The following is a 14,379-nucleotide window of genomic DNA, read 5'->3' as shown; positions in this document are numbered from 1 at the left end:
AAAAAATAAAAACCCAAAGAGGTGATCAAATACCACCAAAAGAAAGCTATATTTGTGAGGGAAAAAGCCAAATTTAGTTTGGGTACAGCATCGCATGACTGCGCAATTGTCACTTAAAGCAACACAGTGCTGTATCCCAAAAAAAAGGCCTGGTAATAAAGGGGGTGAAACCTCCTGGGGCTGAAGTGGTTAAAGCATGAACAACATAGTGCTGTTCAAGTGTAATTTGTCCCTTTCTATGTTCCAAAATAGCTGGTTGATCGTGCCTGTTCCTGTGTTCCCCTATGTGAACTGACCACGGTAATCATGGCCGAGGCCATGATACCGTGGTCAGTTTACGTGCCTCCATCATCCCGCAGTCTCTCCCTCTCCTCCTCCCCGCATGTCAGCCCAGGCTGTGTAGTGAGAGAATATCTGATCTGCAATAAATACTCCCATTACTTGTACCCCCTCTGTTTTATGAAGAACTAAAGTACCGTGTGCCCATTTTTTCTAAATTGCCACCCCTGACGTCAGAGGGGAATCTCAGCTCCTACTGCTGCGTCCCTTAGATCAGGGAGAAAAGCGGAGGGGTATTACGTGAGCACAGAATGGCGGTGTTAGAAAAGGTATTTAGGATTATAATAATAAAAAAATAAAAAAAAAACCCACACACAAACATACACACTGCACCTTAGATATATGCTATTCATATAACCGAGGATAAAAAGTAATGGGGGTATGTGACTTAACCACTTTAAGTGCCATCCTATGCAGCTGCTTATACCAGAGCATGAAAAAAAGCTAAGCGAGAACAAAGAAGGCCCAACCAAAATTTGTTTTTCAGGATTGTCAGGTTATTTGTGGTCTGCGTCCCCTTTTGAGATCTTGCCTCATTTCCTGTTAAAACAGGAAGTGACGAGTAACCTCTCCAGCTACAAGAAAACGTTCAATTAAGATTCTGAAAAGCTATTCCTGTCTTGGTTGCAACCAACCTTATTTTCTGTCCTCTCACAGGAAGGAAGAATTGTGGTAAAATTACCTCAATGGGGATATTGAATAGAAGTACTTATGCTTCCCACACATATCCAAAACTAAACATTTCAAAGACATGAGCTTTAAAGACATGTCAAACCCAACACATCTTCTCTTATAAGCTCCCTTTTGGTCTGCTAAATATTCCATTAAAAGATCTTTGTAATATCTGTTCAATAAGTGCAAAATATACCCGATGGTCATGTCAGTGTCCTCTGCTCACTTTGTGTTATCTCAAGGAGTCCAATTAGACATTATAGTTCTTTTCTTGGACTACAGAAAAACCGGTTCCTGCATTGTGGAGGGATTCAGCAGTTTAGCAAAAGACAAGAGGGTGGGGCTGACACCATTTCTTGTACTTTTGAGTCCACAACATAAACTAGATTAACAGGTCTTTTTCTGTACTTTTAGAGTCTTCTACAGGGGAAAAACATGGGGAATGTGCATATTCTGCAGAGATGTTTTCATTTACAGTCCCAATATACAATTTAATCGATCCCAGCCGTCCTTTAAAATGGGGAGAAACTCCCATCTCTGACTCTATAATAAGGTTAACCTATAGGTAGTGTAATAATCTCCTAAACGTGTGCCTTTTCAAAGATATTTACATTACATGCATCCGGTGACATCACTGGCGCAGAGTCCTGCACCATAAGCAGCATCATCACAGCTCCGGCCAGTCACACAGAAGGAAGACCGAGTGAAGATGGAAGCTCTTGCAGTGGCGAAAGCGTGGTACTGAAAGGCTTTGTTTTAAGGGAAGTTTAACATTGTGCTAGTATGGGATCCATACTAGCACATTATGGCATAGCTTTCATGGTACAAAAAAAAAATAAAAAATGCCTAGCAGTTTACTACCGCTTAAACTGGATCTTTAATCCGGGGGCGGGAAGGATCGGTCAATCACGTGACCACTGATACCAGCCACAGATTATGAGCAGGGATCTTTGACAGCTCAGTCATTGAGCTAGAAGCATGCTCTCAGCACAGAAAGCTCTGGGTGGAGGCATACAGTGTGTGCAACATGCAGGCGTTAAAGTCCACCCCATTTGCCGCTGCACATTTACCTTACATGGGCGGCAATAAGTCAAGAGCTGATTAACCCACACAATGATGCCAGCACTAGACTGCGGTAGCAGAAGGGTTAATAAAGAGAAGAGCGGACACACCTCTTGTTTGGTTTTGGTGGTGTAGCCCTGGACAGATTCCCGGGCTACGAGGCTTTCCAGTGCGTCTTGGACGGTGCGAATCTTCTCCGACTGGATGTCCAGCTGCAGAGTGAAAAATGGCTGAAGAGTGGCCGACTCCTTGGAGCTTTGCTGGTACACGACAGACCTGGAATAGAAGGTGGAGAAAATTGACACAGAACTCAGGATAGATAAGTGACCTGCCAATACTAGTCAGGAGGCAATGTAACTAAAAAGCAACCAAGAGAATCCTTTTACCCGGATTTTCTAACCAACCCATTGCTTTCAGAAAAAAAAAAAAAAAAAAAATTATATATATATATATATATATATATATATATATATATATATATATATATATATATATATATATATATATATACATATATACATATATATATATACATACATATACATACATAATACAATGTAGCAGTATATTTAACCAGTTAAGCACACCTTGCGCGGATATACGGCGACAGGGAGCCCCTCCTGCACGTAATCACATACCTGTACGTGATTTTGTGCACAGGGACAGGGTCTTTAGGCCAATATGTATTCTTCTACATTTTTTTTTAAACAAAAATCGCAAGCGTATATTGATTGATTTGCGTATATATTCTACAAAATAGGGGAAATATTTATGGCATTTTTAAAATTATTTTTATATTACTAATGGCAGTGATCAGCGATTTTTAAATGGGAATGCGACATTATGGCAGACAGATCGGACACTTTTTTGGGACCATGGACATTTATACAGCGATCACTGCATAAATGTCACTGGAGGGAAGGGGGTTAACACTAAGTGGCGATCAAGGGGTTAAATGTGTTTCCTGGGAGGTATTTCTAACTGTGGGGGGTGGGACTGACTGGAGGCAGAAAGATCGACGCTCCTGATCATTAGGAACAGCAGATCTCTCTCCTCCCCTGTCAGAATGGGGATCTGTGTTTACATTGACAGATCCCCATTCTCGTTCTGTGGAGCGATCGCAGTTGGCCGGCGGACATCGCGACCACCCAGCATGCGCTTCCCATAGCTCTTAAAAGCGGCTGACCTATACCTACAGTGGATTTCACAGCCGTGCCACCCTGCCGCTGTACAATGGTGGCTGGTCTACAACAGGTTAACTGGTAATTGCACGGTCATGCAACACTGAACCCAAAACTAAAATTTAGAATTCACCGTCACAACTTGCTTCCGTTTCAAATTCCGCCCGGAATCCAAGGTAGGTTCAGTCCACGCATATATCTACAAGGCGAGTTTTACAAACAGTGGACACTTCAATTTTCTTCCCTGCCTACGTGGAAGACTTTGCGGTTTACGATTTACGACCTGCTCACAGCTTCATACTTTCCAGATGTAATGAATCGACGGGGAAGAAGCCTACGCACAATGGCATCTTTCTTTTTTTAGTGTAGCACCTCCATCTTCCAGGAAGAGAATCCGCAGGACACCCGGGATGAATGGAAGGGAGAGATCGATTCCAGGCCAAGTAAACTTGGACTAGAGCTCTCCAATCGGCAGAGAGCAGGAACTAGCTGGCCATCAATGTGCTGCGCTCTGTGCAAGAACAGCTGAGCCTCTGAGGCTGTTCTGTAAACAAACAATATTTTTTATTCTTTTTATTTCTATCATTTTGTTTGGCCTGGATTGCGAGGCAGCTATCGTCTGTTCAGAACACACCAATCAGCCATAACATGACCACTGCATATGGTTAGCAATAATCACTATCAATATCACGGGTTCCCACAAAGCGTCAGATTGCCCGCCATACTACCGCAATCCCGCTATTAGTCACTGATCGTCGCCATTAGTAGTATAAATAAAAATTCTAGTAAAACATATACTATAGTTTGTAGACGTTATAACGTTTGAGCAAACCAATCAATATACATTTAGGCCCCCTTCCCAATTCTGCGGCATGGGACTGCAAAGTCGCATGACAAGTCGTTCTCCATGACCTCCAGTGATAACCATTCATATGTGCAACTTTAAAGTAGTCCCTGTACTACTTTGGTCTGACTGTTTCATGCGAGCCAAGGTCCATAGACCTCAAGTTTACACAGGCATTGCTGAAATCGCAGAAAACGTACGTCAAAATCACGGTTAAAAAAAAAAAAAAAAAAAAGCACACGACTCAAGTCACAGCAGTGTGAAAAGGGCCTTGGGATTTTTTTGTAGAATACATACTGGCCTAAGTATGAAAAATTTGATTTTTTTTTACATTTTTTATTGGATATGTTTTATAGCAAAAAGTATTTTTTTTTATTTCAGTTTTTTTTTTCATTTATAGCACAAAAAAATAAAACCAGTGGTGATCAAATACCAAAAGCAAGAGCTCATTGACGGACACAGCACCTTTAATCTTGACCTTAGGGTTATATCGCCACCTTCAGGAGAGGACTAGGCAGAAAATGTAAAAACAGCACAGTGCCACCCAGGGGGCTGTCCTACTCGCTATAACCCCCTCATTCTGCTTCCAGCAGCCCAGTTCGTCAAAAAGCAGTACAAACAGAAATAGGAGGGGTGGGTGCTGTGTCCGTCAATGAACTTCAAAGAAAAGGGGGTGGGGGGGTGAGACAAATCAGCCGATAATGCTCCCATGGAGGCACCAACGCGTCAGACACGTCCGCCCAGGGGTCTCTTCACCTGGCCACAAACCTCTGTACCCGCCTAGAGGCCAAGAGAGCCACATCTGGTGTGCCCCACCTTAGGCAAATGAGCCGAAATACTTCCAGATGCAGCGACAATTCCCCTTGGTCCTGCATCCGATGACTTAGGTAGTCCGCCTGACAGTTTTGTACGCCCGGAATGTATACGTCCGACAGAGCAGGCATGCCCCGCTCTGCCCACTGCAGGATGTGAGCGACCTCCAGCGTTACAGCCGAGCTCCTCATCCCTCCTTGACGGTTGACATAAGCCACCGCCGTGGCATTGTCTGACTGGATCCTGACCTCAGGCCCCTGTAACCATGTGGAGTGGCACCGCCTGATAGCCCGAAGCTCCAGCACATTGATTGGCAGGCGGAATTCTTCCTGCGTCCAGCGACCCTGGGCCGACTGTACTCCCCAAACTCCCCCCCAGCCAGTCAGGCTGGCATCCGCTGTGATCACTGTCCAATGAAGAGGAAGGAACCAAAGGGCCGGAGACCTCAGCTACCAGAGAAGGGAATCCCCGACTAGCTGACTCACCTACATTTGACAATCCAGGGATGTCAGAGATTTGTCCCATTTGGATAGATCCTCTTTTCTGCAAGACCTGAGTGTGGAATTGAGCATACGGTACCGCCTCGAAAGTGGCTACCACGAGACCCAGAACTCAGATGCAAAAAACGCAGTGACGACCACCTGCAGGACATCAATAACTTCACCGCAGATTGAAGAGAGTCTGCAGCTTATCTGAAGGGAGAAAAGCTCGCCTCTGAGGAGTCCAGAATCAAGCCCAGGTACTCCAGGCGTTGAGTCAGCACCAACAGACTTCTGGAGGTTCAACGCCCAACCAAACTCCCGGAGAGTCTGTATGGTGATCACCACATCTTCCCTTAATTCTGAGGCAGACGTTGCTCTCATGAGGAGGTCATGCAGGTAACCCACGATGGCGATCCCCCGTTGTCTTAGCAATACCAGAATTGGAGCTAGCACCTTGGTGAAGACCCTTGGTGCCGACGCTAGGCCAAAAGGGAGAGCTACAAATTTGTAGTGGTCGTTCCCGGGCCATAAATCATAAAAGCCCAACGCATATGGGGACGTGCAAGTATGCGTCCTTGATGTCCAAGGACGCCAAGACGCCCCTGATGGAGTGCATCGACCATGGAACGAACAGATTCCAGCCCAAACCTTTGCACTTTCACAAAGCCGTTGAGGGCCTTGAGATCCAGGACCAGACAGAACCCTTCCTTCTTTGGGACAACAGATTGGAGTAGAATCCCTGAAACATTTCCGTCGTTGGTACAGGAACCATCTCCCCACGCAGCAGCAGGTCCTGCACTGCTCCAAACAGGGCCTCCCGACGAGCCGGAAGAAGATGAAGGTTGGAGAAGAAAAATCTGTTTGGCGGACAAGAAAGAAACGCCATCTTGTAGCCTGACTAAACCAGTTCGCAGACCCACTGGTTGGAAAGGAGGGAGGTCCACCCTACTGCAAACTCCCGAAGGTGACCCCACACCCAAGAGTCGGGTGGGGGCAAACCTTCATGCTGCAACAGATATGCTCGCAGGCTTATTTGGCTTGCAAAACAAGGGACGCTTTTGTCCCTCAGAGGGCACCTTGTCGGACTGGGAACACTTATCGGCCGACCCGGGCTGATGAAAAATCCGCTTCTGCCTACGGCGTGGCTCCTTGCGCTTTCTGGACTGAGAGCACTCTTCCCCCAGTAACATTATTAATAATGTCATCCAGCGAGACTCCAAATAGCCTCTCCCCTTGGAATGGCAAATGCGCCAGTGCTTTCTTAGAAGCCTGGTCCGCAGACCAGCATTTAAGCCAAATCAGGTGATACAGCACCCCAGCTGATACTGAGGCTCTAGAAAGCAAAGGGGACGTTATCCAGGGCCGCATTACAGACATACTTTAGGCCATGCCAGTTCCACGCAGACCGGGGAAACATGTTCTTTCTCCAACTTGCGGTGCAAAACTTAGCCCAGTCAGTAAGTGTTTGTGACACCAGGCCGTGGTTAACACTGGCCGCAATGCTGACCCCACCACCGTAAACATGGACCGGGCAACCGCCTCAGCCCTTCTGTTGGCAGTGCCCTTGAAAGCAGGGGACCTTTCCACCGGAATCGTGGTTACCCCATTTACAGCCATCTCAGGACTGAAAAGCCCCGCTACGAGCTTCCCCACCATTCCTTGTAAATAAACGTATCAAAATAAGTTAAATAAGGAAACACATTAGCAGTGGGTATGCATATGTTTTTTCCCCCGGAAGCATATAGCTCACCCGCTGCCCCTGAACCCGACGGGGCACGTCGTGGCCGACCCAGCGCGTAGCTAGGGTCTGCACACACTCGATGGCTAGGCTGGCTAGAAAACCAGGATCTATATTATCCAGACTGTCACCCAGCCCGGCTGTTGACTGTAGATCACAGGAATCAAACAGAAGAAACAATAAAAAATTCCAAGGACCATTGGTCCCCCCACAGGGAGCCGGGTCCTTCTCCTATACGAGGCAGAAAAAAAACTGGAGCTGCTGGAAGCAGATTTAGGGGTTATAGCCAGCAGGACCACCCCCCTGGGCGGTACTGTGCAGTTTTGCTACTTTCACATGTTCTGCCTAGTCCTCTCCTGAAGGTGGCGATATAACCCTGAGGTCAAGATTAAAGGTGCTGTGTCCGTCAATGAATGAAAGAGAATTGTTTAATTTTATTTGGGTACAGCATTGCATGACCGTGCAAATGTCAGTTAGGAAGTGCAGTCTGCTCACATAATTTGTAATAAAAACATCTTTGCCATTCTGAAGCTTCCCTCCAACCACTTTGCATATTATATTTTATATATACTGCGATTCTGTACTTGCCAAATATGTTGCAGAAATTTCCCTCCACTAAGTCTGGCTGCAATCATTTTAACTGGGCAGCTGAAGCTGCTACCCGTTCACTTCCTGGATTTACACAGAGGCACACCTCCAGCTCTGCATAGCTCATTGGCCCTCTTATGACTCATCCTCCCTCCCCTCACAGTAAACTCAGAGACAGCGCTGTCCATGTCGCCATAAGCCTGGATTTTTTTTTACCAGACAGGAAACATGAAGTGCGCTGTATAAGGTATACACTAGCAGAAAAAAAAAAAAAAAATGTGTAAAGTGTTTTTTTTTGTTTTGGGGGTTAAAGTAAATTCCGGCCCCATAAGCAGACTACACAGCACAGCACTTGTGCAATGTAATCTGCCCCCCTCCAAACTAAAAAAAAAAAAAAAAAACACCCCAAAAAAACTACCAATTCCTGTATGCCCTCTCTAAACAGACCACGATAACCAGGCTAGCTCCGCCCTCATCACCGCTGTCTTTAGGCAGGTCACGTGACTCGCAGACCGCTTTCCAGCTCCGACGGGCGGTTTCTGTGGAGGAGACGAGCGGCCACGTGATTTTGCTCTGACGTCAGAGGGAGATCATGGCCCTTCCCGCAGAAGACATCAGAGCTGGAAAGCAGCCCCGAGTGATGTGACCGGCCGGAAGACATAGTCAGTATTTAGAGCGCTCGTTTTTAAATGCAACTTACTCATTGTGCTATGCCAGCCTCTAATGGAGGAGCTGGCATAGACTTATAATAATGCCTTAACAATATCCAAAGTTAAAACAAGGGCAGAAGAATTAAAAGATGGAAAGTTGAAAAAAAAATGACTGAAGGTCCGCTTTAAATGAATGCAGTTCTGTATAGAAAAAAAAAATGGCCTGGCCTTTCAGAGGTCAATTGGTTACTCTACAGATTGTGGACAGGAAGAAGTTAAACATGCTGAACTTATTAAAGCCAATTAGCCCAAATTAATCATGTGCTGATCCAAGGGCCAAAGTACTGACACCTTCTGAGAGTCAAAAAAAAAAAAAAAAAAAGATCTAAAATTATATTCATATTGTGCAATTAGTATCCTTTAACAGGTTTAGCTCAAAGTTTGTTTTCAAAAGATCTTCAGCCAAATGACAGAACCCAAAGTGACAAAGTGCCGAAGCAGAAGCCAAAAACCGCCTAGCGGAGGACGACGTACCAACGATGGATGGGGAACAAGCTGTCCAAACTGTGACCACACAACACAGACTGAGCAGTTGTGGTGAAGGAAGTGCATTACATTACACCCCCCCTTCCACCCCACCCAGCAGATGTCCAACATCATCCTGTAGACTGTTCCAGTCTGTGGAAAGTGCTATACTCTGCAAGGAAAGCCCCAGATCACACCTACAGGCCCCACTGCAGTGAACAAAATCTGAAGAATTTTCAGGGACGTCCCATCAACCTATAAAGTTGGGTGCTAAGACTGCCCTACACAGACTTGCACTACTGGGGTCCAGAGTCCAATAACCACCATCTGTATTGGGCTGGGCACTGTACATTTATGGTCTGTCATTGGACGCTTCAGTTATGTGCAGCTCGTTTTGCACAGAGTGGCCCCGAACCTACTCTTCTGGGGTCCCCTGGCAGCTCTGTGACTCCTCCCCACATCTGATAACCCCCTCTGAGAAGCGCTCTAATGGGGGGGTACTTTGAGGTCGTGCTCCTAGAGTCCAGCATTCAACGTCCATAGAGGGCGAATGCAGGACTCGGCCCCACCCTTGCGTCATTGGAATTGATTGAAAGCAGCGGGAGACAATGGCTGCGCTACTATCAATCTATTCAATCAAGAGCCGGGAACCCCCGGGCAGAGAGACAGCGCGTCTTCACTTTTAAAGCTAGTCACTTTTAAAGTTAGTCACTTTTAAAGTTTCACTGGCAAGTGCCAATGCTGGAAGCTCAGCTGTCAGGAGGTTTAAAGGAATAATTCCAGGCATGGTATATTTTTACCTCATTACATTGATCTAGTTTGGGAGGTCACCACCCAGCCAGTCAAAGATTTCTTTGACTGGCCGGGTGCTGAGTAGCCAATCTCCTGTGTTCACAATGCCTCAGGTCAGCCTCTTGGCACGAAACCCGGAAGTAAAATAGAGATCACTGGAGTAGCCGTACTTAACGTGGCATTCCACCCAAAAACTGGTAACCTTCCACACTTCTGGGAGACTGCGTCGTGGCTCCGTCCCTTGGGAGTTCTTCCTCCCTTCTCTGTTGCTGGGCCAGTTAGAAAGCGCAGCACACTCCACGCAGAAAAAGTAGAACCGGCTTCACTGCTGGTTTCCCTTAGCATGAATAGCAGCGGCCCATCAAAAAATTCACCGGGGTGCAGACATCGTGGGAACCCTGGACAGGAAAGTGTCCCAATATTAAAAATCAGCAGCTACAGTATTTGAACGACTTCCTTACCACGCTATAGCCAAAGGACGGCTACAGCATGGATGTCTCGTTCTGGCAGGGCATCAGTGCAGCCTCACAAACGCACATCAGTGAAGTAGAAAAATTACTTATTTGCAAAATGATAGAACAAAAAAATGATAAAATTTTAAAAATTTCATATGGGTACAGCGTTGCATGATCGCGCAATTGTCAAAGTGCGACAACACTGAAAGCTGAAAATTGGCCTGGTGGGGGGGGGAAGGGGTATAAGTGTCCAGTAAGCAAATGGTTAAGGCAGAACTAGAGGTCAGGGGTAAGTAACCAACATGCTATGACTAAGCACAAGTGTGTAAAATGCGTTAGCTGTACCTGTACCTCTGTTGCTGCATGGATCCTTTTTCACTGTAATAAAAGGTGTTTGCATTGGACTGCGGCTGTCCGGACCTTTATTTTCTCATTAAGTAACCAACATGGACAAGAAGTCTGCAGCCCCAGCAGACTCCTAAATAACAGATAATATAAACCATGAAAATAAATACCTCTTGCCAAGCTGATCTGTGCCTTTGTTCATCTTTAAAATGTATTTTTATACCCCTTTCTGATCTAGAAAGCAGTGATCATGTTTTCTTCCACAGTTGCTGTGTACTGAATGGGACAGGACGAGGCACAATTCCGAGCATGCCTCTCTCCTCAGCACACTTATTCGGCATATATGGGTATGTATACAGGAGAGGATTATGGCTAAAGGAGTGGCAATCGGAATGGTCAGTAGAGCGCTGGGAGTGGCACGGCCAGGCATAGCGTGGCCAACTACTACAATTAATGGCCACAGTGGAGGAACATGCCACATTCTTATGAAATAGATGAGGAAGATGCTGCGCTATGACACCACTAGTGGCAAAATGGCATAGTCAGCCCAAAGCTGGAAATGATCGGAACTGTGGACTGTTCTGTACTGGATGACTTTAATATTGGGCTAGAATTCCACTTTAAAGTGAAGGGCCATAGCGTACCACTATTAGCCCACCTCCCACTACTATATACAACCCCAATTTCCAAAAAAGTTGGAACGATGTGTAAAATCTAAATAAAAACAGAATGCAATGCCTTGCAAATCTCACAAATCCATATTTTACAATAGAAAATATTAAATATTTAAACTGAGAAAATGTACCATTATATGGAAAAAAAAAATTGTTAATTTTTCAAATTGATGGCAGCAACGCTTCTCAAAAAAGTTGGGTCAGTGCAACAAAAAGCTGGCAAAGTAAGTGGTACTAACAAGGAAGAGCAAGAAGAACATTTGGCAACTAATTAGGTTAATAGGCACCAGGTTCGTAACATGACTGGGTAGAAAAAGAGCATCTTAGAGACTTAGTGTCTCAGAAGTAAAGCTGGGCAAAGGTTCACTTATCTGTGAAAAGTTGTCAATTTACAACTTCAGAATAATGTTCAACGTAAAATATAAAAGACTTTAAATATCAGCGACAGTGGATCGTCCGAAGATTGCAAGAATCTGGAGAAATCTGTGCACAAGGGACAAGGAGCAATATTAGATGCTCGTGACCTTCCAGTCCTCAGATGGCAATGCATTAAAAACATGCATGATTCTGTGATTGACATCGCTGCATGTCCATCATAATAGTGGAATACTTCCAATAATCACTGTCTGAACACAGCTTGCCGTACAATCCAAAAATTGGAGGTAAAGCTCTATCATGCAAAGAAGAAGCCATATCTGAACAGGATTCAGAAAAGCTGCTGACTTCTCTGGGCCAAATCTCATTTAAAATGGTCAGTTGCAAAATGGAAACCTGTTCTGTGGCCAGATGAATCAAAATTTTACACTCTTTTTGGCAACCACGGGGCCACGTCCTCTGGACTAAAGAGGAAAGCAACCTTCCGGCTGGTGATCAGCATTCAGTTCAAAAGCCTGCATCTTGATAGTATGGTGGTGCATTAGTGTGTATGGAATGGAACAGTTTACACATCTGAAAATGCACCATCAATTCTGAAAGATTATATTATATATATATATATATATATACACACACACACGCGCACACACGCGTTTTAGAGCAGCATATGTTCCCATCCAGACATCCTCATTTTTAGGAAATTACATGCATATTTCAGCAGAAAGATAAATTGCATACAGGACTGGAGCATGGCTTCGTAATAGAAGAGTCCGGGTGCTTAACTGGCCTGCCTGCAGTCCAGACCTTTCACCAATTGAAAATATTGGTAAAAGAAGAGGAGATGCTACACCGTCCTGCTAAACATGGCCTGTCCCAACTTTAAAGTGGACCTTCCGCTCATTGGAACCCTCCCCCCCTCTGGCGCCACAATTGGCACCTTTCAGGGGGGAGAGGGGTGCAGGTACCTGTACAGTACAGGTATCTGCACCCACTTCCTGGCGTAGATTCTGCAGAAGGTACGCCCCTTTCCGAAGGTCCCCCGCTGCCTGATGGGAAACACACGGATCCCAGAGACAGCGGGGACCATCCTTATTGCGCAGCGCGACTCGCGCATGTGCAGTAGGGAACCGGGAAATGAAGCCGAAAGGCTCCACTTCCCGATTCCCATACCCAAGATGGCGGCGGCAGCACCCGAGAGATCGGCTTCGGGTGCCGACATCGCGGGCACGTTGGGCGGGTAAGTGTCATTATTTTAAAAGTCAGCAGCTGCAGTATTTGTAGCTGCTGGCTTTAAAAAAAAAAAAAAAAAATGGCGGACTCCCGCTTTAAGACGTGCTGCTGCCACTTATTTCAAAATGACCTTTTTTTTTTTTTTTAATAATCCATTATCTCAGATTTAAACATTAGTGTTTTCTATTGAAAATAAAATGTGGGTTTATGATATTTGCAAATCATTGCATTCTGCTTTTATGTCGATTTTAGACAGCATCCCAACTATTTTGGAATCGGGTTTATACGCATTAACCTGAGCTCTCTAGCTGCAGCTCTGTTGGTGTAATGGAGTGGGGCTTCCAGGAATGCAGTAGCATGGGACCTCACTTATGTGACAGTCCTAATTACCTGGGGAGGGGGCAGTGCTGCCATTGGAAACCGACCCAGAGCCGGCGTGAACTCTTGTAGCGTGGAAGCAACATGGCTGGGAGATTATGGAGGCGGAAGGGGTATTTGGAACACATTTTGCACTAAATATATCTTTAAAAGTTACATGGTGTAGGTGTACTGTGAAGGATTTCCTGGCACTGAAGGATTTCATGGTGCTCCAAGATCTTCATAAACTGCAAGGTCATCAAAATATTAAACAATACACTATTTGCTTTTGTGACATGAAACAAATCAAGAAGGAAAGGGCCACGATTGAGGGCCCAAAAGTAAAGTAAGCAGCTGCCCACTGCTGAGCCAGAAAGTAATTCAAACCCCTGGCCTCCACCCAAAGCTGGGAACTTCTAGGGTGGGTGGACCATTAAGACTCACCTCATGTGTCCTCCAAAGACATCTGTGATGGGAGTCTGGACAAAGTCAGCTTGTCTGGTCACTGAACTCTTGTTGCGTGGTCCCACCTGCTCCCACTCCTCATCACTGCCCTCTCCTTGGTCTTCGTGATTCACCACCTCCTCCTCCTGCACTGGCTGTGTCTCAGGACCATTTGAAACAGATATTTCTTTGTAGAAAAAAAAATAAAAAACAAATAAGAATAACATAATAAAACGATCTTCCAAGATATCAAAGTAAAATTGCAGCCAATACTTTTTTCTTTCAAGTTGAGGTCAACCCCTCCCTTACATCTTGCACAGTTGTACCGGCTCCTCTCCTGGACTGAAATGGCTTACTCAGATTTCACTGCACACTGTGAGCTTCTCATATTGTGCATTAGAAGCTGCAGCAAGTCAGATAGAGCCTACCTCATTGCCTGGCTGGATTCTGTCCAGCATCATCTAGCCGTTTCATTTATTGATGTTCAGTTCTTTATATCATGGTGGCTCAGCATCACATGTGGGCATTACCTAGGGTGGCAAACGTAGCTTGCCTAGGAACGCTGACCCATCAAAGCATTTTTACAGTTGCATAAATCCTTGTAAGCGCCACTGCTTGCATCAGGACTGGAGGCTCTTGAGTATGGATGCATGGCGCTTAGTACTCAGGGTGCTCTAGGAGGAGAAGAATTCTTAACCTCTTCATGCCGGCCAAACAAATATGTGGCCCCGTGTAAACAACTTACCACGCTGAGACCATGATTCGAGCATGGTAGTCAGCGGTTACCGGAAACTTCCTGATGTATGCTAGCGA

General features: G+C 45.5%; 1 protein-coding gene across 1 annotated transcript in view; it reads right to left on the bottom strand.

The window, feature by feature from the left end:
• Window positions 1-14,379, bottom strand: part of USP10 (ubiquitin specific peptidase 10) — a gene marked incomplete at its 5' end in the record, with an annotated part of 52,552 nt that overhangs the window by 24,120 nt on the left and 14,053 nt on the right. The window contains 2 exon segments of the mRNA XM_077453019.1: window positions 2,184-2,349; window positions 13,567-13,753. Of these exon segments, the coding sequence (XP_077309145.1) occupies window positions 2,184-2,349; window positions 13,567-13,753 (353 nt within the window).

The sequence above is a fragment of the Lithobates pipiens genome, unplaced genomic scaffold, assembly GCF_037356315.1.
Source record: "Lithobates pipiens isolate NorthernLeopardFrog02 unplaced genomic scaffold, aLitPip1_a1.2 Scaffold_10, whole genome shotgun sequence".
Taxonomy (NCBI): domain Eukaryota; kingdom Metazoa; phylum Chordata; class Amphibia; order Anura; family Ranidae; genus Lithobates; species Lithobates pipiens.
The sequence above is the reverse complement of the archived record's forward strand: the minus strand, read 5'-3'. Positions and strand labels throughout refer to the sequence as shown.